At 37.8% G+C, this 26,304-nt stretch overlaps 2 protein-coding genes across 2 annotated transcripts; both read right to left on the bottom strand.

Annotated features, from left to right (window-relative positions):
- Positions 1 to 798: 798 nt before the first annotated feature.
- Positions 799 to 13,385, bottom strand: snky (ubiquitin protein ligase sneaky). Its single transcript, XM_089735243.1, has 12 exons — positions 13,154 to 13,385; positions 12,168 to 12,287; positions 11,066 to 11,237; positions 9,753 to 9,893; positions 8,832 to 9,075; positions 7,653 to 7,778; positions 6,489 to 6,740; positions 5,734 to 5,943; positions 4,352 to 4,560; positions 3,451 to 3,555; positions 2,949 to 3,100; positions 799 to 1,095 (listed from the first exon to the last, which is right to left on the bottom strand). Exons 1-12 carry the CDS (start codon positions 13,383 to 13,385, stop codon positions 929 to 931), a joined length of 2,130 nt encoding a protein of 709 aa, XP_089591369.1. The 3' UTR covers positions 799 to 928.
- Positions 13,386 to 13,970: 585 nt separating this feature from the next.
- On the bottom strand, positions 13,971 to 26,054 carry Usp14 (ubiquitin specific protease 14). The gene is made up of 11 exons (XM_028169594.2): positions 25,913 to 26,054; positions 24,723 to 24,901; positions 24,456 to 24,563; positions 23,788 to 23,902; positions 21,749 to 22,007; positions 20,681 to 20,843; positions 20,018 to 20,083; positions 19,288 to 19,470; positions 16,790 to 16,898; positions 15,966 to 16,145; positions 13,971 to 15,071 (listed from the first exon to the last, which is right to left on the bottom strand). Exons 1-11 carry the CDS (start codon positions 25,926 to 25,928, stop codon positions 14,938 to 14,940), a joined length of 1,512 nt encoding a protein of 503 aa, XP_028025395.2. The 5' UTR covers positions 25,929 to 26,054; the 3' UTR covers positions 13,971 to 14,937.
- Positions 26,055 to 26,304: the final 250 nt, after the last annotated feature.

Here is a 26,304-nt window from a genome sequence, read left to right as displayed (position 1 = left end):
CATGATATCCCTATCGTGCGCTCACTTACTCTGGCCGATTCGATACGAACCAAACGAATATTGCTGATACTCACGAATCGGTACGATATGCCGATGCGCATCACATCGAGCAATATCGTGTATCGGCTGATATCGATATATAGATTGCGATTCACGAATCGGTACGATATGCCGATGCGCATCACATCGAGCAATATCGTGTATCGGCTAATATCGATATATAGATTGCGATTCACGAATCGGTACGATATGCCGATGCGCATCACATCGAGCAATATCGTGTATCGGCTGATATCGATATATAGATTTCGTGCGGGGCGATATCGGATTCAACGATATTGCTGCGATATATAGATATTGAATCTAGATACGATTTATATCGCCCACTCCTAACAAGTAATACGACACTAAAACTCTACAGTACCCTGCAATAAACTTAGCACAGCGACGTTTGAAAAACACCCTACCCGTATGACGTTTGGGACAGAGATAGCGCTCTACGAAATTAACCGACTGTCTCTTTCCAATAGTCGATGTGTAATATTTATCGTCGGGCACTGTACCTATCGAAACTGCTACTCTTCACTAATTAAATATCATTATCGAGAAGTAATTACATGATAACATGATTTTCAAAACATACAGTTTGTTTACACATCAAGTATCTTCGGGTGTTCGACTTAATGTCATAATGAGTAATATCTATAGGCTGCGATAACCATTATAAGTGGCTATTTGCCTCATCTACTATCTACTACAGCCCTAAACGGTTCCGTCAACCAGTGCACCACAAGGCTCGCGGTACGTGAAGAATGGCGGCGTCTGGTAAAGCGTACCGCCACTTTAATAATGACCACGACCACTCTGCCAAGAGTGCAAACGACTGAGGACACTATCTACAGCAATAAATAAAAAGCGTACACATTAATCATTTAATTTTCTCGTCGTCACTCAATGAATTAACGTCACTAAGTTCGGCTAGAGTCGGGTCGCAGGCCAGGCACCGCTGGCCAGCCTCGCGCCAACATTCGGCGCAGTATATGAACGGGCACCTCACGCGGGGACACGAGTACCATGAGGCCAGGCCCAATAATTCTGAGAAGAATCCTCAGAGGCGTTCATTAACCGATGGAACCATTTGATAAACGGTAGGCAGCGACTTGGCTTTTCCCCTGGCATTCCTGACGTCCATGGACGTCGGTAACCACGCACCATTAGGTAGGCCGTAAGCCATCTACCTACAAGGGCAGAAAAAAAATTTGGGGATATGGTCGTTGAAGATATTTTAATTTTTTTATTGCTTAGATGGGTGGACGAGTTCACAGCCCACCTGGTGTTAAGTGGTTACTGGAGCCCATAGACATCAACAACGTAAATGCGCCACCCACCTTGAGATACAAGTTCTAAGGTCTCAGTATAGTCACAATGGCTACCCCACCCTTCAAACCGAAACGCATTACTGCTTCACGGCAGAAATAGGCAGGACGGTGGTACCTACCCGTGCGGACTCACAAGAGGTCCTACCACTAGTTGCCATTATAAATAAGTTAATGTATAATGGGTAGCGGGAGCAGCGCACTATTGAAGTACCCGTAGCCTAAAGGATAAGACGCCCGGTACATTCGTATGGAGCGATGCGACAATGCCGGTGTTCGAATCCCGCAAGCCGGTACTAATTATTCTAATGAAATACACATTTGACACATCGCAACTTTAGAAATGAAGTGGCTTAATCCAAAATTCTTATTTATTGTTAAACGACATAGATGTAATTGAAGAATTGTAATTTTTTGGTTTATCGATTTGGTAAGTGACATGGTCACTACACAAGGGGGTCGCGGGTTCGAATCCCGCCAAGGGAAAATATTTGTATGATAAATATAAATGTCTTTCCAGGGTTATTGGTGTATATTAAATATATGTATGTGTATAATAAAAATATTATATTTATTTCTGTTATCTGGTACTTGTAACACAAGTTCTTTACGAACTTAGCACGGGACTAGTTAACGTGGCGTGATTGTTATTATTATATTATATTTATTTATTTAATACTTTAAGGTATGCATTTGATTTCAAAGAGACGGATAGAGTACGTTTGCCCTTTTCTAGGCTGAAAGAGACTGTTCAATTTTATAAACTGACTAACTGTACCCGTCCGCTTCGTTGGGCATTTAAAATTAACATTATTATTTCTCACCCCCCAAAGATTCTCATCATTAACACCCCCAAAACTGGCGTAAGGAGTTCAACACTCATATAAATATTAGACTATCCATTAAGTACATGTATTTTCTACATGGATACCAAGATTCAAGTCAATCGGATGCATGGTTCAGTAGTTATAACGGAACATCCGTAAAAATCACTGTAGATTTATATATTAGTATAGATATAGATAGAATACATGTTTATAAGTAGCTCAAAGTATAAAACTCATTTTCTTAAAATTTTTAGCTAAGCCACTTCAATTCTAAAGGTGCGATATGTTCGCGTGAGGCTTCCACGATGAATATTGGGTAGTAAAAAATTTTAATTTGCGTAATTAGTGGTGGTAGCGCGTCCTGAATTGAATGGCGGTATATACATTGCTGATGTCCATAGGTTCTCGTGATCACTTATGAGCTCTCAATTTATCTTATACCTTTAAACGAGCAATTCTTGTATATATATAATCTGAATCTCGGAAACGGCTCCAACGATTTTCATAAAATTTAGTATACAGGGGATTTCGGGGGCGGTAAATCGATCTAGCTAAGATTTATTTTCAGAAAAGGTTGTTTTATTCGTGTTTTCAATAATCAACTCTTCCCGACATCTATTGGCGAATAATAATACTATTTTTCTTAATTGAGGGCAACTAACCGCTTTAAAGACACAACAAGATGGCGTTATCAAAAAAAAACCGAGCAAAGCTCATCATCTAGTTTAAAAAAAAGAGAAATTACCTCTCCTGGGCTCGGTTTCGCCACATATCAGACAGGTCATCCTGGCAGCCGGTAAGACCTGGAGCCAGCCCAACAGTTCAGGGAATTTCATTCGCATGCTCAGCAGATTCTCGCTTGAGAGGTAATGGGTTCTGACCGCCTGAACTGCAGTCCTGGAATGGTATGTTGTCAACAGACTTGGAAAATGGCGGAGTTTCTTGATTCGTCTGTTTTTTTTTATTGCTTAGATGGTTGGACGAGCTCACAGCCCACCTGGCGTTAAGTGGTTACTGGAGCCCATAGACATCTACATCGTATTATCTACATCTATATCGATTTTTATTACACGATGTTATTCCTTCACCGTGGAAGTCAATCGTGAACATTTGTTGAGTACGTATTTCATTAGAAAAATTGGTACCCGCCTGCGGGATTCGAACACCGTTGCATCGCTAGATACGAATGCAGAAAGTAGAAAAAAATGTTAAGAATATTGAAGAATGCACTCGCATATGTTAGGTACCTTTGTAAAGTCTTCTGTATTTTCATCCGTTTCTTCAGTATATCATTGTATAAGTAAAGCACTCTCTGTTTCTCGCGACAAAGATAAAAATACGCGCAGATTAATCTAAGAAAAATTCGCATAAGTAAGCGTCCGCAAACTTTTTTTTATTGCTTAGATGGGTGGACGAGCTCACAGCCCACCTGGTGTTAAGTGGTTACTGGAGCCCATAGACATCTACAATGTAAATGCGCCACCCACCTTGAGATATAAATTCAGTATAGTTACAACGGCTGCCCCGCCCTTCAAACCGAAACGCAGTACTGCTCTACAGCAGAAATAGGCAGGGTGTTGGTATCAACCCATGCGGACTCACAAGAGGTTCTACCACCAATTATAATTTTGCGGGTTTGATTTTTTTACACGATGTTATTCCTTCACCGCGGAGGTCAATCGTAAACATTTGTTAAGTATGTATTGTATTGTATTGTATTGTACACCTGGTGTTAAGTTTACAACGTAAATGCCGCCACCTACTTTGAGATATGAGTTCTTAGGTCTCAGTTTGTACAGTACAACGGCTATCCCACCTTATAAACCGAAACGCACTACTGCTTCACGGCAAAAATAGGCAGAGTGGAGCAGCGTAGCCGGTAGTCGAGTGTGGTAAAAGCCCTTCGAGTAGAAGTCTTTCGAGATTATCAAAAGAACTGAAGTGAAATGAATTGAAGTGAAGTGAAGAAGTGAAGTGAAGTGGAGTGAAGTGAAGTAAAGTGAAGTGAAGAAGTGAAGTAAAGTGAAGTGAAGAAGTAAAGTGAAGTGAAGTGAAGTGAGGTGAAGTAAAGTGAAGTGAAGAAGTGAAGTGAAGTGAAGTGAACCTCGCTACCAGTCCTCAGAGAGTTCACGCAGCCGAAACACCCACCTTCTTAACCAGAGCGTATATGGGCTTAGATACAAGAGCAGTAATATCCATAAATATCCCCCGTATATCTTAAAGAAATATTGGGCGGGCATGGCACAGGGCTGCGGGACGCACTCCTTAGTGACCACAGTAAAAGAACTGATCGGACTAACATTGAAGCTCTCGAAGAACTTTCTTAGAATGGCTGAAATTGGTCCAACGCCATCAACCTAGACATGAAAGTGAAAGGTTCTGGTTATGATGACAAAATTCATCGTTTTTTTTATTGCTTGGATGGATGAAAAGTTCGTTTAGACGTGGCGTTAAGGGATATTTGAAGCCCATTAAACACTAGATATAAATCTCAGTTGTATAACGGCTGACTTATCATTTAAACCGAAATACGTTATGGCTTCTTGGTAGAAATAAACAGGTCCATGGTGCCCATCTGTATGTGCTCACAACACGCTCTTACGCTAGTAATTACTAAAATAACAACTTTTTTTAATTATTTTTTTATTACTTAGATGCGTGGACGAGCTCACAGCCCACCTGGTGTTAAGTGGTTACTGGAGCCCATAGACATCTACAACGTAAATGCGCCACACACCTTGAGATATAGTTCTAAGGTCTCAGTATAGTCACAACGGCTGCCCCACCTTTCAGACCGAAACGCATTACTGCTTCACGGCAGAAATAGGCGGGGCAGTGGTACCTATCCGTGCGGACTCACAAGAGGTCGTACCACCAGTAGGTAATTACGCAAATTATAATTTTGCGGGTTTGATTTTTATTGCACGATGTTATTCCTTCACCGTGGAAGTCAATCGTGAACATTTGCTGAGTACGTATTTCATTAGAAAAATTGGTACCCGCCTGCGGGATTCGAACACCGTTGCATCGCTAGATACGAATGCACCGGACGTCTTATCCTTTAGGCCACGACGACTTTAAACCACGAGGCTTTTCGTCGTCACGGACGACTTATGTGTTATTCGTCGTCATTTGAACATTGGGCCAACTACTAGGTTTCTAGAATTTTGTCGTTTCATTGCACAGAGAATGAACTAATAGTATAGTGGATCGCGATCTTTCAGTGGATCTTTCAATGGATCGCGATTCAGATCCTACGGTAGATTCTGCGAAGCAATGATCTCGCTAGGGCAAAAAAGTCTAGTGTTTGGAAATTCTCTTAGGTTCATCCCGTGAGCTCACCTACTCGTCCGCGAAACGCTGGAATAGCCCCTTAAGCTATCACTCTTTAGGTAGCGAAAAAAATAACATTATTTTGATTCAAACTGTTAGACCTCAAATCATTATTAGTTCGTTCTGTCTGAAATTAAACTTTCATCTATTAAATTTTGGGCTCAGATAATGATCGAACCATACTCTCCAAGCCGTACTTTTATCTCCAAGTCTCGCAGCCCCTGCCTCGGTTCCAGGTCAGCGTAGCGCCGCACCATGTCCAAAGCTTCGTAGAACATCCGGTCCATCATCACGAAGGTCGTTGCTGTTATCATCTCTAAGGCCAGCTTCAGGACTTGAGTGACTAGTTTGCTCCTCTCAGTCATCAGCGCTGCTGAGTGGATGTCAATGTATTTTCTTCGTTCCATCTGAGGAAAACTCTTCAAGGTCTCAATGGATCTTGTTTTTTCGGGCTCTGGGGTTGTTTATCAAACTGACTGACAAACATACCTATATACGTTTAAATATGTTATCTATAAATATATAAATATAACTAGCCGTACTCGCTCGCTTCGCTGGGCATATAAAATTAACATTATTATTTATTGTCATTATTATTAGGGAGCCCAACACTCATACAAATATTAGCCTATCTATTAAGCACATGAATTTTCTACATGGATACCAAGTTTCAAGTCAATGAGATGCATGGTTCAGTAGTTATAACGGAACATCCGTAAAAATCACTGTAGATTTATATATTGTATTTGCCTTGTAATTTATGCTGTCAAGAGTGTCAAGTGATGTATGTGAGGGAAGTGAATATATATAACGAAACAGTACAATCCAGTGTGTAGAATCCATCACATATATATACACACCCAGATACCAGATAAACAGTGACAGTCAGGGACGTTAACTGCAGCATCACCGAGTCAGTCAAATGTCATTATGGTAAATCATATGCACTCACCTTCTTCAGCGGCAAAAGGTGCATCTTATTGCTAATCCTACGTCTTTCATCGATCATTTTAAAGTAACCGGTAATGTAGACATTATCATGGTTAATATTGGTCAAGTACAAGTCGTGGTAAGTAACGGCAGCCAGGAATATTCGGAGGAAAAGCAGCGCCAGGCAAATGTTCATCATCGTAACTACGAGCCTCATAATTGAGGTTTTCTCTTCAAAAGAAATTCCTATGTTCTCGTTGGTTTTTCTCGCATCCTGAATGCATAGATTTGTAATTTGAATAAACTATTATTGCCATTATCATAGACGAGTCATTTAGCCGAGAGGTCTCCAGTGCTCGTAGACATAGGTCAATGTCAGTGGCAACCACTGCTGACCGCTAAGCAGTCTTTCTAAGCTTTGCTTAACGCTCTTGCTAGGGCTAGTGTTATCAAATTCTCTCAGGTTGAGCCCGTGAGCTCACCTACCCGTCCGCGCGTAGCTGAGATAGCCCCTTAGGCTACAAGTGAATAGGTTGGGAAAAAATTGCTTAAGGAGTCGCATTGCTGTTTGAACATTTGGGTGGGCGGAGGTGATTCATACCAGAGTTGAATGGTTGCCCAAAAATAATCTCTAGGCGAATAATTACGTGTTGTGTAACGTTTTCAAAACCATTCTTAAGGTGACAAAGAATTTGTCCAAACTCGACGAGCTTAATAGAGACCATTCAAGTATGTATGCATGCTCACGCACCTTCCAGGATTATTATGGGACTAGCTTAATACAATAAAATAATTAACAAAATGTTATGATGAATAACCGATTTGGGTGAAATTTAATTATGTACATTTATATTCATAAAATAAATTCAACAGCCTTAAATCAAAGCTAAGAATAAATGAGGGTAGATTGTTTTTTTATTCTACTAGACGAGTAGACAGATAGAACGAGCTCACGGGTCAGTCAATTTTAAGCGATTATTAAAGCCAATAGATGTTACAGATTAAAGCTACAACCGAGTTGGAGAAAGTCTCTATTGTTTTGCATAAAGTATGTCCGTCCTTCCAAGCCGGATCGCAGAACTATTTCGCGACAGATATAGGAAGGAAGGCATTACCTAATCCTGTAGACTCACCATACGTCCTGCCACCAATACGCAAACTTTGGCTACTACATGTACTTACCTACCTTAATAAAGACATTGTCTTGACCAGTTCTCGGCTCGCATTGCAATTTGACTCGCCTTATCCTCTTCGTGAATTCATATTCAATTAGTTTCATTGTTTCATAGCCTATTCCTAGACCTTTGTTAACCTTGAGACATATTACGGTTTATCACTAAATAGCGTAATCTAGGTTTCGGAGCTAATACGAAATATGACATGAGAAAAACGCGTTTATTGAAACTATATTTAAGCCATGTGTGATGTGTGTGATGATACATTCTAGAAACTTTTAAGCGACTAAGTAAATAATGTAAAAATGAATGAATGAGAAATCAAATAAGGTGCGCGTAGTTGGACTAGACTCCTGGGCTATCAATCACGTCATTTCGGATCCTCCCGATCCACTAACGGTGCTTTTAGTTACCCCAAGTACCGATCATCGTTCTCGTCGAACCCGTCGCTTGCAACAAAGGGCTCGGCAAGTAAATTAACTCTCAGACACAGCCCACTGAGTTTCTCGCCGTATCTTCTCAGTGGGTCGCGTTTCCGATCCGGTGGTAGATTCTCCCTTCCCTGTTTAATCCCCGTGAGCTCAGCTACTCGCCCGGTTACGCTGAAATGGTCTCTCAAGACTATCAGCTTAGATAGGAAAAGAAAAAGGGCTATCAAGGATTAGGTCTATCTATTAATTTACTCGTCGAGCCCTTCATCGCAAAAGACGGGTTCGGCGAGGACGCTGACCGGGCAATCAATCCTTACTGACATAATCCAACAGCAGAAATAGGACATTATTCGTCGATATTTTCCTTTTTGGTACAGTATGCGATCGTCTCGTGCTTGCCGGGGCTTTTTGGTTTATTCTTGTAGCTTAGGAGCTTACAACGAATGAAGAAAAAAATTTCATAAATGAGCTTAAATTTTTAATACGCTTTTATTAGCTTATAACGTATCATTTTAAACGGCTCAAAGACGTCTGATGTAACTTAATTTGCACCCGCATTAAGGACGATTATAATAGAAAAAAATTACGATTTCGCTCTAATATCCTGACCATTATCAACAGGATAAAAAAATGTGAAATTAATTAATTATTAGTTTGATGTAGGTATCTAAGCATATTTTTTTTAATTTTCAAACGACATAATCTTTTTTATTTTACTAATTTCATGTATTCGCTAAACGGATTAGGTACCCGAATTACCTGCGTTTGGTTGAAACATGTACTCTTTTTAAAAGTTCCAAAGTCACAAATTTCCGTGGGTCTTAATCGCCGACAAAAAGAATAATACGATTTATTATTAAAGAGAAAGTGCAAGCAATCTCGGTAGACAGACGTAAAAGTTTGGTTGCACATTCTGATTGCACGATCGATCATTTTATCACATCTTTGCGACAATTTATCGGTGTAGTTCTTTAAAAGTAAATGTCCACTTTGGAAAAATGCTCTGCAAATTTAATTATCGTTATCTATGATGATGGTATGATATTTTACTGTCGAAGGAAGTCTAGCGAACTTACAGTCCTCGCAACCATGAAGAATATCATCGAGGTATGATTAAAAGCATGTCCAAATCGCGACCTTTCTCGCCTGAACTGAAACTCGCCTATCTCGTCGTAGCAGTCGGGAACCACCATCAAGGGAAGTTTATTTCGTAACCAACCAATTTCGGATATAGCATGGCACCCCCGAAATATCTAATCCGGATCTTCTGTGGGTCGCGATGCCGATCCAATGGTAGATTCTACGAAGCACTGCTTTTACTAGGGTTAGTGTCTCTCAGGTTGAGCCCATGAGCTCACCTACTCGTCCGCGAGAAGCTGGAATAACCCCTTAGGATTAAACCCTACCAGTGAATATGTAGGGATAAAAAAATATACATCTATTCCAGGCATAGTCGTAAAGACGATTATAGATTACTTAGAAAACGGACCACTTAATTGAGCTCCGAGGTCAATGATTTAACATCTGATAATTATTTATATGGTTGAAAAATGATTATTTGGTATGCCGAAAAACCAGCCAACCGCCCAGAAGGAGACGCTGAAGCTGCCATATTTCAAAGCACATCTGTTTATACTTCACTTTGGCTGATTTCAGATTGCATAAAAAAAAGTTACTAACTTCCCGTTCTCATGAACAAAGCCATCAGCAGGTTTAGAAGTGAGATCGTACATATAGTCCAAATAATCGTATTCATCAATGTCTAATTCTTTTAAATTCACCAATTCCTTTTCTATAGGTCTGGCGACAACTTTGAAATACCTAGAACACAATAAACTATTTTTACAATTTCTTTCTTTGGTACAGAAACTATTTCACTACTACCCGTGTTTTTTTCGCGCGCTTTTTTTTTATCAAAGCATTATTGTTGACCTCAAGGCCTTTTCAGTTTCACTAGCATAGGTGACTGAGCTCGTACCCAGCCGGGAGGTCGCTTAAGTAAGTTTCATTCTAGTTAACGTAAAAGTTTCGGTTGTATTTTTTTCATTATTAACCATGGGGTCACCACCAGTCACCACAAGCAATCTTTAAAGCAGTTAAAATATATTTGGGTCCCTCACAATTATAGGTGATTTAGCAAACCTTGTATTTCTTGAAATACCTAACAAAATTACGCGGCGTCATCTTATGAAGAAATAAAATATAAAAACTGAGCAGGAACTAGGGAGAATGTGAGCCATTGTGGCTCTAACGAGAGCGTCTTGGCCGTGTACTCTGTTACCGCAATTCACGCAACCTAAATCCCACTCCAGACAATATAGCAGTCTTCGTTTGTGAAAACAAACAAAAGCCACTATTTTATATAGGTACTAGCGACCCGCCCTCGCTTCGCTTCGGAAACATTAAAACACACAAGAAACCAAAAAAAAATAATTAAAAAAAAATTAAAAAAAGTAGCCTATGTTCATCAGGGACAATGTCGGCTTCTAATGGAAAAAGAATTTTTCAAATCGGTCCAGTAGTTTCGGAGCCTATTCGAAACAAACAAACAAACAAATCTTTCCTCTTTATAATATTAGTATAGACTAGCTGACCCGGCAAACTTCGTAGTGCCTCAATCGATAAATAAAATACCTAAACTTTTGTATAAAATAAACTTAAAAAAACAAAAGGAATTCGTCCGACGGGGGACACGGGAATAAAACGGGGGACAAAGAAAAAATAAAATTGTTTTTTTTATATAATTCCGAGCATTTTCATATTTTTTCACCTTTTAAGCCTCTGGACTTCCACGAATAATGCAAGACCAAAATTAGCCAAATCGGTCCAGCCGTTCTCCAGTTTTAGCGAGACTATATTTGTATATATAGATTTACGGGCCCTACCAACAGTAATTACACCAAATTTTCGAGATCTTTTTCAAAAAATTACTATAAAAAAAAACATTAAATCATTTCTACTGATAGACAATAGGTACCAATTAACTTAACCACCTAAAATTATCTTTGACTCGATCCACTTCAATGTTCATATCCAATGCAGTTTTTCTGATTACGTTCATTAACAACGTGTATTTATATGTAGATAGATTGTATGCTAATTCATTGCTGCAACCGAACACTCTTACAACCTCTTTAGCATTCAATCCCATGTTAGTGATCGGACCTGTTTAATTCAAAAAGATTTAATCTTTACTTTTTTTTGTTTTGTTTTTATCTACAACGTAAATGCGCCACCCACCTTAAGATATAAGTTCTAAGGTCTCAAGTATAGTTACAACGGCTGCTCCACCCTTCAAACCGAAACACATTACCGCTTCACGGCAGAAATAGGTAAGGTGGTGGTACCTACCCGCGCGGATTCACAAGAGGTCGTAACACCAGTAATTATGCCAATTATAATTTTGCGGGTCTGATTTTTATTACATGATGTTATTTATTCCTTCACCGTGGAAGTCAATCGTGAACATTTGTTGAGTACGTATTTCATTAGAAAAATTGGTACCAGGCTGAGATTCGAACACCGGTGCATCGCTCAACGCGAATACACCGGACGTCTTATCCTTTAGGCCACGACAACTTCACTTATTTTTTATCCCTGTTATTTTCTTAATATTATAAGACTTTGATTGTTTACGTTCATATGCTCAAACTTATCAGAATGTTCAAAGTAATTCAAAGAGCAATTGAAAGGGTTCTATGCTCGGAGTTTTCCTGCGAAATCATTTCAGGAATGAGGAGATTGAAAAAAACCCAATCTTTTAAAACCCAAAAAAAAAACCAACTGGATTACAATTAATTACACATTGTTTGTAGAATAAATTTTCGTGTGGCAACCGCGCACCGGAAAGCGCCGTTTTGGTAGACCTTCTACGAGGTGGACTCCGTGGAAACTTCCGGATGCAGGCTACCCAGGACCGGTCATTATGGCGAACCTTGGGAGAGGCAGCAGCAGCGTACGTTTGTAGACTGATGGTGATGATAAACTCAAACTTTATATTGTTTCGGGGCCAGCAAATAGAATAACTATGGCGAATAGCAGCCATGTTTTATCATCGAATGTTTTTAGTATTAAGAAGAAATCTAATACAATTACCGGCAACAATATAAGTCAATATTATAGCTTTCAGTACTCCACGGCCAACTTTACCGCAGTACATCGGCACGCAGAGTAACAATATGCATCTCCCTTGACAAGAAGTAGCGCAACATATTCCTGAAATATTATAGAAATTACATTACGGTGTTGTAAGAATTGATTTCGCTAGTGAAAGTAAAGGCCGATGCACACAACGCATTCGTTAATAGATAGGTGAGATCTAAATATATTGTTTTAATAAAATGCATGGATTCCGGCTACACTTCGTTGTGATTATTTTTAATTACGTTTATAAGAACGGCCATTTCTTGAAACCAGTTGCACGGCACCTATTAAGATACAATACCAGACACCTAAGGGTCAATAAGTGAACAAAACTTCAGCACAAACAGTAAACAAAGAGAGAACTTATGGATTAAGTATATACTGGATGTTAGGAGACCGCTTCCGAAAACGAAAACAGACGATAGTACCAATGACACCATTGATGATGGTACCGAAAAAAAAAACGATCGTGATTTTTAAAAATATATATTTTGTAAAACGTGTTATTATTAGCATTATTTACTCTATCATGTTAGTACAGCTAAATGGAACGATAGTTTCATAAAAAATAAATTACTTTACTAAAAAAAAACCAGCAATGACACACAAAATTAAAAACAGTTGATGCTCGGATCAATGAACGTCCGGGCGCGGCGTTTCTTCGGTTTCACCGGCGCGGCATGCGGCGGGGGTGCGGCGCTGATACCGCCTAACAACTAACAACCAGTATGTATATAATTTTGAAATAATAGAAATCGCTTTCTATAGCAAATCCTAGAATGCATCCACCACTCTCAATACAAAATTAAATGCAAATATGAACCGTGAGATTAAATATGAAGCCTTATTACGTATTTATAAAATGATTTAAAGTTAAGTATTTTTTAATTTTCGTGAGACTACTATTTTAATCTTAGAGTAATCGTTTTGAAACTTACCTATGACTGTGCTTAACATCAAAGCGAACGCCAAACCTAATATTTCATTAAAGAAACAATTTTTCAATAAATATACATAATAGACTTGTCCTACAATAAATCCGGAAAAGAAACTTAGAATGTGTTTCAATATCTTATACTCATTTGGTTTTGAAAATATAACTTTTTGAATAAATGGACAAAATTGGAAGAATTTATCTGAACACGCTTTAATAAATCCCAATAAAGTCATTTTATTTTTCAAATATATTAAGTGTATAATCTATGATTTTATTTTTAGGTTATATAAATTTCTACAACATAGAGTAGCCTTCGAATTTACTATGGTTACTAATTTTTATTTATTTATATTATATGTAGGTAGAGGTTTTAATTCAATTTCCTTTACTATTTAATCTCTTACCACATGAGTAACGACGAAGACGATAAGTATGTGTAAAAGTTGTAAAACTAAATCATTTTTATATTAGGTATTTGTTTTAAAAAAAGCAAACATTGCTTTTGGTGGTGAGACAAAACAAATTAGGAAAAGACAAAACAAATCGGGAAAAGACGCCTTATTTCAAAAGTCGGACACAAATTGTTGGAGATATCAATTAAAGAGCTCTTGTAAAAACCTTTTTTTGTATTTTTTTACTGCATAAATAATAAATAAATAAAATAATAATATAGTTTTAGCGCCCAGAAAAAAATGTTCACGTGTCAAACACTACATAATAAAAATTATTAATTCGCCTATTTTCGGGGCCATCGATACACTACTGTCTATTTCAAACCAGACGGAGGAAGGTCGAGGACACGCAAATAAAACAACGTATAAATGTATACTCAAATGTTGTATTACAAATTAATCATCTATTTCAACTAAAATACATTTAGTTTAATGAAAGTTAATACATGAAAATCGTATGATGACATTTTGTAAGATATATAAAAGACAGTTAGTTGTAGATAGCATTATATGCCAATATACATTTTTTGTTTTAAATAAATATATGTCCCGCGTTATTGTTTAGGATATCACTAATACATATTAAATATATAACGAATGGAATTATCTTTTTTTGTTATAGCTCGATTATGATGAGGCAAAGGGGTTGTGTTTTCATTTGTTTCCTCCTGGCTCGAGTGGTTAAGGTTTTAGGCCAAATAAAGTGAATATTAAACTAGATTATCGCCTCGTATCTCTAAAAATCGTAAGTACAATTGTTAGATCACTCTCAAACTGGCCACGGGATACCAAATCTATTTGTCTATCTTTTGGAACTAACATAGATTTTATAGAATTCCTCGAGTATGGTAACAAAACTTTAAACATTGCAACCCAAAGCTGTATTAGTCTAAAATTATAACCTAAAAATTTGGTATCACTCAAATTATTAAATTAAAACAAATTTCTTCCAGTACTATACAATATTACGACATAAAACATTTTAATATATTATTCGGTCTACTTATTCTGGACACCGGGGTGACCAGAGCAAAAAATTATTGCCAATAAAAAGATATTTAGCGGGACACCGAAAGGTAAGCGTTACAATCAGCCTTATAAATGGACATCCTTTAGCAGAAAGGACTCAGTTTACGTTTCTATAAAAATTAGTCTAGTTCTAGAATGATCGTGAAGAACGGTTAGAACAATGAATTAAATCCAAGCAATTTTTTTCTGAATGTTCCAAACACAAACACAAGAATTTATTATTATTGAGGTGTACAGGCTTCAATCACTGAGTCCTTTTTCCAGCTGAACTATGTCCAAAATATGAATATTTGTTTGTTTTTATTTATGCGAGCGCTGTGGGGGGTTCGCCAGCAGGATCGTCTGTTATGTCGGTGACCATGGGCTCGTCCTCATCCTGCTCGGGGAGCTCCAGGATTTTAGGTCCGTACAGCAGAAGGTAGGCGCAGTGCCAGTCACCTGTTAAAAAATATTTTTTAAGTTAGTACTCTTTGAGCAAAGGACAATGCCCATTTTCTTTGGGCGTTTGGGCCCCTAAATAAAGTTGTCGTGTCATGATGATTTTAACTTAATTTGATAGACAAAGAAATATCGTTTCACATTCAGAAAACGATTTTTATATTCTCACCCAGGTTTAAGAGAAATCTGTTTTTTCTGCAGCTAAAATGAAGATGTTAATATTGTTTTCTTCGAATTTGTCTGCCTATTGGCGAATTTACAAACTATGAATGATGGAAGTACTCACTTTTCGGATGTTATCAAATAAGTAATTTATTTTTTTGTAAAACAATGGCAGGGTGAAAGAAATGTCGATACATAAACTAAACAACGTGAAAAAATAAGGCATAGTTTTTCAAATACAAATAGTTTTGACACAAAGTTGGCCCACTTTTGGGCATGGTCCTTTGTAACATTATACGAAGTTTGAGCTCATGCTAAAAGAATACATATTTAAAACTCAAAGTTCGATGATTTGAATGTAGTACATATAACTATTCAACTAATTTTCAGGTATGATTTCACATCCCAAGAAATCGTCTAGTTTTTTTTTCTTATCCTTAGATGGTTGGACGAGTTCACGCCACGCATTTTACGACTTCAAGAAACGATTAATCCAGTGTGTATAGATTATGATTATATTACACTGTGTATTTGTATGTATATTACATATGTGTATGTATTTCAATTAATTGGTACACCGCATGTGATTCGTTTCCAATAAAGAATACTCTTATCTCTCTCTCTCTCTCTCTCTCTCTCTCTCTCTCTCTCTCTCTCTCTCTCTCTCTCTCTCTCTCTCTCTCTTTCTCTATCTCTCACTCTGTGTGTGTGTGTGTGTGTGTCAGTGAGTACCTCCCCCGCTGAGCTTGAGCACCTCGTCCTCGGTGACGGGGGTGACGGTGTCGTCGTCGCAGCGCAGCCAGCCCGCGCCGCGCGCCACCCACGCCACGTAGTGCCCGGAGGAGGACGAGCGGCCGCGGTGCGTGAGCACGGCCTGCAGCCGGTAGTAGCCGCTGTTGTTGCTGCCTACGTCTGCACAAACACATATACCCTCAGCTGGTGTTGCGGAATCTTTGGAACCCATAACACCGGCGGCCATCTTTTTTTCTCTCCTATCTATACCTTGAGAGGCTATATCAGCATTACCCTAGCGTGTAGGTGAGCTCATGGGGCTCAAATCGGAGGCGTTGTTAGCACTGGCCCCAGCAAGAGCAGTACTTCGCAGGATCTACCACCGGATCGGAAACGCGACCCACTGAGAATATCCGGCGAGAAACTCGGCCATCACAACGTGAATGATACCACCATCACTAATTAATTCTCGTAGTTTAAATTTTTTTTGTTGTGATTAAATGTTCGTCTATATTCGTGTATATAATATATATCGAAACTTAGAATTGTAGAGACCCAACCCAGAATGGGTATTTTTTTGAAAATATCAAATAAAGATTTCAAGCCGTAGAAGTGTATGGGGTGACCGATGGATAGCTTTGTCCCTTTTTAAGCTACTTTTGGTCATTTGATGATTAGGAGTCGCTGAAAAGGGTTGTTCTAGATTCATTTTTGAATTAAAAGTCGAAATCCAAAAAAAATCGATATGAGTCTCTATAATTCTGCAATACTAATTCAGTTTGTAACTAACATAAGCACAACATACACTCAAACAGTAAGCATACCGTTTTCGAACCAGTAGGGCAAGACACGCTTCTTCTTGGCCTTGCTGCTGTCCCCGTGACTCTTGTTACCGGAGCTAAGCGATGATTGTACTTTCGCATCTTCCAACTCCTATAATATCAAATGAATATATTAAAAAAGATATTTAGAGAATTAAACTATGTTAATCTAATTAATCTAAATCATGAGATGTTACTATACATAATTAAATTTACTATACTTACAAAATTTACGAAAACTATCAAAAATAATGTTAAAAAACTACTAGCCGCACTCGCCCGCTTCGCTGGGCATTTAAAATTAACATTATTATTTATTGTCATTATTATTATGGAGTCCAACACTCATACAAATATTAGCCTATCCATTAAGTACATTTATTTTCTACATGGATACCAAGTTTCAAGTCAATCGGATGCACGGTTCAGTAGTTATAACGGAACATCCGTAAAAACCACTGTAGATTTATATACCTAGTCAGGTCATAAATTCTGTCACATGTTTAATGTAAAATAATTGAAACAAGTTTATTCATTATGTAACCATTCATATACCAAAATGAACTTAACAAAACATAGATTCTTATGACACTAAAGTTTATTCAAAATGACCTCCGTGATTTTGAATACAGGCCTTCAATCTGCGCGGCCAGTCGTCTATCGCAGCACGAACGAGGTCCATGTCAATATCGGCGGCTGCCTTAATCAAGGATGTCTTGAGTGACTCCAAATTGGGATGAGGCTTTGAGCACGCCTTTTCCTCCAAGTGTTGCCATATCTTCTAATCTAACGGATTCAAATCGGTACTGGAGGAGGGCCAGTCTTCGTGCCGGATGAAGTCGATTTCACGCGCCGCCAGCCAGTCTTGTGGGCTCTTCGCTCTATGAGCTGGCGCCGAATCTTGTTGGAATACCCAGTGCCTGTTATTGAACATAGTATGAGAAACAGGTTCCACAAGGTTCGTCAGGACTGTATTTTGATACACGACTGCATTCGTTTTTACACCTTTCTCACAAAAATGTACCTCTGTTAAGCCCCAATAAGAAACTCCCAACCATACCATGAGCGAGGATGGAAAATGACCTCGTTGGGCACGCGGAATACGGTTGCTCGCTTCTTCACTACTGTGTGCGTACACCTTATCATTTTGTTTGTTGTAGCTCTCTTCTACGGTAAAAAATTTTTCATCCGAAAAAAAAAAAAACCCGAAATTTTTTTCCCGCGTACCGCTTCAACAAAGCGCGGCATCTCTTCAGTCTCAGGTCCATTAGACGAGCATTCAAACGATGTCCTGTTTTTCTTCGATATGCCCGAAGCTCTAAGTCTTCATTTAACACCCTTTTCACCGTGGTTCTGCTTAACCCCATCTGAAGGGCCAACAGTTTCTGTTTACGTTTGGGATTTCTCTGAATTCGCGCCTTCACAGCTTTTATCACTGCTGGAGTCCTAACAGACCGAGGGCGACAACTTCTTGACCTGTCATCTACACTAGAGTCTTCATTGTATCGTTTGATGGTACGATAAACGAATATTTTGGTTATATTCAAATTTTTCAGTATGTTAAAAATTTGAATTGGCGCGTAACCGCAACGATGCAACGCAATAACTGCAACACGGTCTTCTTTAAGCGTCCACTCCATATTTAAAAATGAGTAAAATTCTAAAAGTATACATTTTTACTTTCATGAACAATTCGAAATTCGAATTCAATAAACTTTTTTGTGGCCAGCATTCTAAAAGAAAAGTTTTTACTGTGTGACAATACTTATGACCTGACTAGTTATTAGTATATTTGGGATTGTTTAAACGACGAAAGGGGGTTCCCTTTCGTCGTTTCACTTCACTTCCCTTCACTTCCACCGAGCGGGTGATATTGCTTGGTAGACCGACGGTCCGAATGTTGTTGTTTGGAACTTGTATATATGCAAGCTTATCTTGTAAATGTCGTAAGCGAGATTCAGGCATCTGTCAATTATCTTGCATTGTATGATGGCTACCCGCAATAGTATAGATAATAATAGAAACTAGAGGTCCTGCATTAGTCGAAATTCGACTATAATTAATTGGAATTGTAAGTTTGTACACTAATATGATTGTATTTTATACTTCTATAATCACAAATTTCGCCAAGATTACACTATAAAAAATATTAACAAAGACAAACAATATTTAATCTATTCTCAATTTGACAACGGACGTCAAGAACAAAAGTTTGACAATAAATAGTATGCATACGTGTGTGCGTCAAATACATAGTATGTAGTGTGTGTAATATTTTCTTTATCGATTTAATGTATCTTTTATACATTATTTAAAAAACATATTAGCATTGTGCATTTCTTCTCTATATTCTCTATAAGTGTGGAAATTTTCATACTCCTCCGTCCGCGCAATTTTCGTAAAAAGGAATACAAAGTTTTTGCTTCACGTATTAATATAAAGATAAAATTATTTTTCCACACAATTAAACATATGAAATGGCAAATAAAAAAATTTCATACCTTGAATTTATTTCGCATCGGTGTCAGCCTCTCTTGTAGTTCCGGAGTGCAGAGTTCATACACGTCCAAGTCCAGAGGGAATTTAACATCTTTTAGTATCTTAGCGTTGATAGATTCTTTCTCCTTGTAGTAGAAACGAACGAATTGCACTGTCAAATAAGCAGGAAGACGGCTTATTTTACTCTGAAAATAACATTTTAATTATAACAATTTAAAAAAAAAAAAATGTGTTATTAATTTTTTAATACTAAATTAATTAGTACGTGGCTTGACACTGGCCTAGTGGCATCGCATTCATATTATGACACCGAACTTGCATATATATCCTATTTATATATATATATCCTTTTAAGCCACAGTATATATGGAACATATATTTTGCTCGTTCCTTCATTATAGAAATTACCCGTTGATAGTACATTAGATATAGCTTATTTTAAAGTCGTCGTGGCCTAAAGGATAAGACGTCCGGTGCATTCCCACCACCACCACCCTGCCTGTTTCTGCCGTGAAGCAGTAATGCGTTTCGGTTTGAAGGGTGGGGCAGCCGTTGTGACTATACTGAGACCTTAAAACTATATCTCAAGGTGTGTGGCGCATTTACGTTATAGATGTTTATGGGCTCCAGTAACCACTTAACACCAGGTGGGCTGTGAGCTCGTCCACACATATAAGCAATAAAAAAAAAAAAATATGTAAAGCAATATAATTAGAATGTTCAATAGCTCACAGTTTTTGTATAAACAGCATCCCTGCCCAGTGTTTGTGACATCTTTGTTATATGCTCAGCCATTTTCTGAAAATAAAAAAAGAAAAATTAAAAAAGGCGTAACATAGTTAACGTATGCAGTATCACCTTTTATACAGATTTCATAATCATAATATTTTTATGTAGCTACTTGATATTTGATTATGTGTAAGGTGGTTAGTCTGCTAGTATAGCGGTGAGCATGAATTTGCTACCATACATCCATTTGGCCGGCCGTCTGGTGTAGTGGTAAGTGACATGGTCACTACACACGGGGGTCGCGGGTTCGAATCCCGCCAAGAGAAGATATTTGTATGATAAACATAAAAATGTCTTTTCCAGGGTTATGGATGTTTATTAAATATATGTATGTGTATAATAAAAATCTTACATTTGTTTCCGTTATCTGGTACCTGTAATACAAGTTCTTTACGAACTTAGCACGGGACCAGTTAACGTGGCGTGATTGTTAGTAAATATTTATTTATTTTATTCAAAGCAATGCAGTCATAGATAGCTATACAAATGAGATAGCAACCTCCAAATCTAGATAGATAGTGGTATTTATACTGTGATATCTATATGCTTAAAAAACTCCATAACATTTAAGAAAAGTTTGTAAGTAATTTTTTTTTAAGTACGCACCGATCTCAGTCCAGACTGCAGATATTTGACGTCTTGTGATATGAAACAGGACAACTGGAGGAATGACTCCTCAGAGTGGGTCGGGGGCTCATCAGCCTCTGAGCATACAAGCTCCACATCCAGGGTACCTCCGAAGTATTGCTCGATCACTGATGACCTTGTCCTGTAGAATTTATTATTGACTATTAAAATTCGCTAGCTCTATTGTAGCTACTGCTTCGTGTAGAGGATGTCACCCCTGTTACTTCACACTGATACGTTAGACACTATAATATGATTATAATTGACCATGTGATTAATCTTTTGCCATACCGGTTTAAAAATTATGAATACAACTATCAAACAAAGCTATTCCAATACAACCTGTAATAGATTGCATGAATTAATATTGACTATTAAAATTCGCTAACTCTATAGTAGCTACTGCTTCGTGTAGATAAAGTCACCCCTGCTACTTCACACTGATATGTTAGACGCTATAATGTGATTACAATAGACCATATTTAGATTTATCTTTAGCCATAGTTGTTTACCACTTTTGGAAAAAACTACCAAACAAAATTATTCGAATACCACCTGCAATAGATTACATGGGTTAATAGTGTTACGCCATTAAGAGTAATGCCATTTATCGCCGAATATCGAAGAATCTAGTAGCATCTAAAACCCTTGAGAAGTACAACGCCATCTATTGCCAAATAGCGGAAACACACAACACTCGACTTGTGTGGAATATTCTCGATAATTCTAGGGATGTCGTATCGACTATAAAAGCGCTGCAGAGATGGCACACAGTCAGTCAGTAATCGGAACTACTCGAATCGAAACAGCGAACGGATGACCTGAAGAGAAGCGGAAGAAGCGAATTGAGAATTTTAAGTGTTCTAAGTGCTAATAGTTTTAATTTGTACTTCAGTATATTTTTTTATTTATCTCAAATTCCAGCGCGTAACAATAGATTTCATGTATCCAAATCGTAATTATGAATAAACTAATTATTAGAAATCTTGACTTAACTCTCACATCCTTAAAGAACAGTCGCTCATATAAATATCAAGAATACATTACGCGTTCTGAACTGGCATGGGTGCGGCCGGGAGCCTCTGCTGCAACGCCCTCACGATCTCGGTCCAGCACTCGGAGGCGTCCTGCTGCGCGAAGCCCCCCGCGGCTGCCCGCTCCGCGAAGCGAGGCGCCGCGCCGTGCAGGGCTCCCAGCAGGCGCGCCGCCGCCACGCCGCACGCGCTGGAGCCCCCGGAGTCCAGAGCCGAGACCGTCTCGCTTAGTGCCGCCGTTAGTTCTCCCGCTGTGTCGCCGCCCGTTGATGCTGTCAACCAAGTCAAATGTTTTTTTTTATTTATTGCTTAGATGGGTGTACGAGCTCACAGCCCACATGGTGTTAAGTGGTTACTGGAGCCCATAGTCATCCACAACGTAAATGCGCCACTCACCTTGAGATAGAAGTTCTAAGGTCTCACATATAGTTACAACGGCTACCTCACCCTTCAAACCTAAACGCATAAATGCTTCACGGTAGAAACAGACAGGGTGGTGGTACCTACCCGCGCGGACTCACAAGAGGTCCTATCATCAGTAATTACGCAAATTATAATTTTACGGGTTTGATTTTTATTACACAATGTTATTCTTTCACCGTGGAAATCAATCGTGAACATTTGTTGAGTACATATTTCATTAGAAAAATTGGTACCCGCCTGAGATTCGAACACTGGTGCATCGCTCAACACAAATGCACCGGACGTCTTATCCGTTAGGCCACGACGACTTAAATGTTCTTGTTCACAATTTTTTTATATAAAACTAAATTGGAAGTATATTTGAAATAGTATATATTCCTTTTAATACTGTATGAGCTATTATATGTATGTATGTATATGTGATTGTGTGTATATGTATGTATATACTTATTTTTTGTGTATGTATTTGTAAATTAATATAAATTTCATTGCACCTACCACTATTCACTCTGCACTACTTTTGGTTGACTGGTAGAGAATGCCTCAGGCATTTTAAGTCCGCCAATGTAAATTTTACATGAAGTGTAATAAATAAATAAATAAATAAATAGTACTAAATTTAATAAACAAGAATTACACATGACCACAAACGCTCTGCCAACAGTAACCGACTATGATGATGACTGAATTGTAACAGGAAGATGTTCTATGATTTTTGGCAGCGGCTTGGCTCTGCTCCTGGTCCATGGGCAAAGGTAATCACTCACCATCAGGTGGAGCATGTTTTTGCCTGCCTACACGGGCAATAAAAAAAATTATAAAAATGTGTGTTATTAGAGTTTTCTTCAGTAGACTGACATTCCAAGTGGTTTTTTCTTCATATCTTATATTCACTTCTTATATGTTGAGAAGAACTACTGCTGTAGCCCCATCAACGTGTAAAGGTGATGCATGAGACAATATTAAATAAATATGTTTTAAGGTGATCACCACTGTGACACATAGTATTACTAGTGGTGTCTAAAATCATAACATCCATGAGCAACAGTGACTCCTTAGCGTCAGATTTCTTGTAGAGTACTTAACAGTAGGCAGCAGCCCCTGGCGTTGCTGAAGTCTATGGGCGACGGTCACCACACACCATCAGGTGGGCCACCGTACGATCGTCTGCCTACAAGGGCAATAAAAAAAAAATTGGGGCGTATCTCTGCTAACAAAGGCAGTTTGGTTAAAGAAACATTCATAAATTATAGTATTGAGTTGAATAAAAATCAGAAATTTCACCTACAAATTACCTTTATATTATAATATAAATTAGCAATTTCCTAGAAATGTCAAAGTATATTAATATTATAATTATATAAATTAATCTATCCTTTGCCACATCACTCTTGTCAGAGTAGTCGTGATCATCATTCAGCATAATTGCTGTGGGCAGATGTTATGCGCCTCACGAGCAATCCCCACTCCTCCCGGTTTGTGGTGAGCCTGGTACACTCATGCAAACAACCACCAACTGCTGAGTTAACCTGATCGGTCCATCGCATGGGCAACCTTCCAAATTAATCTACCTACCCAATAAACTATAAATGTCTATGCAGTGATGTATACAAAAGGCTATATAATTACATTTATCATAATTGAGCAAGGCATTTCTAAGTTCAGGGACCGTCTTCAGACACTGCACTGTCGCATTCATGTAACAAGTGTTACCCAAGTTGATGAGACCCTCTGGCATATCCATCTGAAAACAAAAAGTTAAGTTCTAGAAAAATCGTCAAATTAGTTTCCTAATGAAACCTCTCCAAACATCTTCAGTACAGAGACAGGAGGGAAAGGTCCAGTGGTTGAATTCCAAGATAATGATCTAAAAGTATTGTCGAGACCACACGAGAATCTCTGCAATGATCTATTGAACTGGCAGAGGACACGAGTAAATAGGACATGAGTAATCATATATGGTCACGATCCACATTAATGAAAGAAAGACAAAGAAAAAGAAGAAGGTTGGCACATCACTGTGGTGTAAGCTTGAAATTACTGCTGATATTTATTCTTTTGAGTAAAGAACATAAAGTTTTCCGTACTTCAATGAATTTGGATTTTGTAAGTTTGGCCCTGGTTAAGAATTTTTTTTTATTGCCGTTGTAGGCAGACGAGTATACGGCCCACCTGATGGTGAGTGGTTACCGTCGCCCATGGACTTCAGCAATGCCGGGGGCAGAGCCAAGCCGCTGCCTACATTTCTCATAGTAAGACCTTGTTTGGTTGAACATAAAAGACTTGATCATACTCACGGCTGTAGCCAGTTCAGCTTCATTCATGTCTTCGACAAAACGTGTCTGTTCCACTGGTGCTGCTGGCACGTCTTCCTCTTTACTGCCCATGACAAGTACTAAGGCGTTCTGAAAATTTCACCTTGCCATTTAAATATCCAAAAAAAAAAAAATTTTTGTTTTTCAATTTACCTTTCTACCATAAATATATTGTTTAGAAATCTTTTCAAATGATTCACTTCAGAAAGTACTTTATTTCGTATAATTTTAAATGACAACAAATCTCACATTCGTCAATTTAAAATTGCCCCATGTGTCATCCCGTAATGTGACTCCTTTGCAAACAACTTTTTGTCTCTCTGGCTGGACCCCTGTCAGTGCAAATATCTGCGCCTTGAACAGTACCGGTTCATCGTCTGTATTCACCTCCACATCTGGGTACATTTCCTTGCCCCATTTTACCTTCACTGCAACATGAAATATGTTTATTCATATGTAATTTGGAATATTTATTTTAAATTACAGTGGACCCCCAATAACCCGACACACGTTTTTCGGGGCAGTGTCGAATTATCGAATTTGTCCGATTATAGAGTACCTAAGAGTCCTATATAGTCTGGATTTTGTATAAAAAAGTACCTTGAAATCTGACAAATTACAGGTCCAGTGATAATATTCTTTTAAAGAAAAAATTAAGAACTTTTGAAACATTCTAGCCATCCCTTGCTAGCCACATTTTTTTATATTTTTATTAAATAACACACTAATAGAAATTTGAAGAAATTAGAAATATACTATATAAATGTATATATTGTATACTGCATTGAATAATTAAGTATTAGTGTAATGTATATTTTTATGTACATTAACAAAATCTGGATAATGAAAAAAAAATTAAAATATGTTTACTGTATTTTTTGTTAATTAATATAATATGAATTTGAAGTTAACTTGATAAAAATTCATAAAAAACTAAGTTACATATATTGGACTATTACACATGAATACAAAACATTGCCCTTGACCTAGATGTGACATTGTTTAGTAATTAAAGGTCAATGACTTCCCAGAAACTGCCACATAATATTGCTATTTCATGAGTGGCTTACTATTAGATATTATTTGCTGCTAATTTCACTAACAAACTAATTTATAAAACCGTGATTTATAACTACGAATCAATTTGGAATAAATTCTGGAAACAAATCTGTTTTAGTGTTCAGATTTTTTTTGTAGCAAAAAGTTATTATTTTATCTAAATTTTAAATAAAAGATGAAGCACAAAAGACGAAGCAACAGACCCTATAGAGTTAAACTTATTTATTTTTACATGTTATTAATGCCAAATATTAAATAACAACACAATTACATCTTTAAAAAAAATATCGGCATTATTGTTTAGTTGTCCTAACCTACAAATTTCTAGAATGAACTAGCTATTTTCGAATTGATATAATTAGTTTTAAATGACCATTTACCTGAAACGTTAGGCATTTCGGGCTATTTTGCACGTTCTCCTTTTCAGAAATTATACTTAAACCGTGTTAACACTAAAACTGAAAGTCACGACGAAACAAAACTATCGAGAATGACAATTGCCAAATGACATTTATTTGATTCGTTCGTTGATTATGCAAAAGGAATAAGGTAGTACAGCCTAATATTTTGTAGCAAACAGCTTTTGCTCTTTGTTACAAAGCTATTACTTTCTGTTTTACTCTTGTAAAAAAAAAATGGAATGAATCTTATACCTTTAAATGAGCAATTCTTGTATATATATATATAAAATCTGAGTCTCGGAAACGGCTCTAACGATTTTCATAAAATTTAGTATACTGGGGATTTCGGGGGATCTAGCTACGATTTCTTT

This window comes from Bombyx mandarina, chromosome 19 (assembly GCF_030267445.1).
Source record: "Bombyx mandarina strain Sakado chromosome 19, ASM3026744v2".
In the NCBI taxonomy this organism is placed as follows: domain Eukaryota; kingdom Metazoa; phylum Arthropoda; class Insecta; order Lepidoptera; family Bombycidae; genus Bombyx; species Bombyx mandarina.
Note: the sequence above shows the minus strand (reverse complement) of the source record. Positions and strands in the feature narration are given on the sequence as shown.

What these genes read in the sequence shown, in the direction of transcription:
- snky (XM_089735243.1), bottom strand. Translation starts at nt 13,385, where the DNA reads ATGACTTTATTGGGATTTATTAAAGCGTGTTCAGATAAATTCTTCCAA. An exon ending in AAGACAATGTCTTTATTAAG is followed by an intron (nt 6,741 to 7,652) that starts GTAGGTAAGTAC and finishes CTATGCATTCAG; the next exon opens with GATGCGAGAAAAACCAACGA. An exon ending in TATACGCTCTGGTTAAGAAG is followed by an intron (nt 3,556 to 4,351) that starts GTGGGTGTTTCG and finishes AATTTTTCTTAG; the next exon opens with ATTAATCTGCGCGTATTTTT.
- Usp14 (XM_028169594.2), bottom strand. An exon ending in GCAATTTTAAATTGACGAAT is followed by an intron (nt 24,564 to 24,722) that starts GTGAGATTTGTT and finishes TGAAATTTTCAG; the next exon opens with AACGCCTTAGTACTTGTCAT. An exon ending in TGCAGTCTGGACTGAGATCG is followed by an intron (nt 20,084 to 20,680) that starts GTGCGTACTTAA and finishes TTTTATTTTCAG; the next exon opens with AAAATGGCTGAGCATATAAC.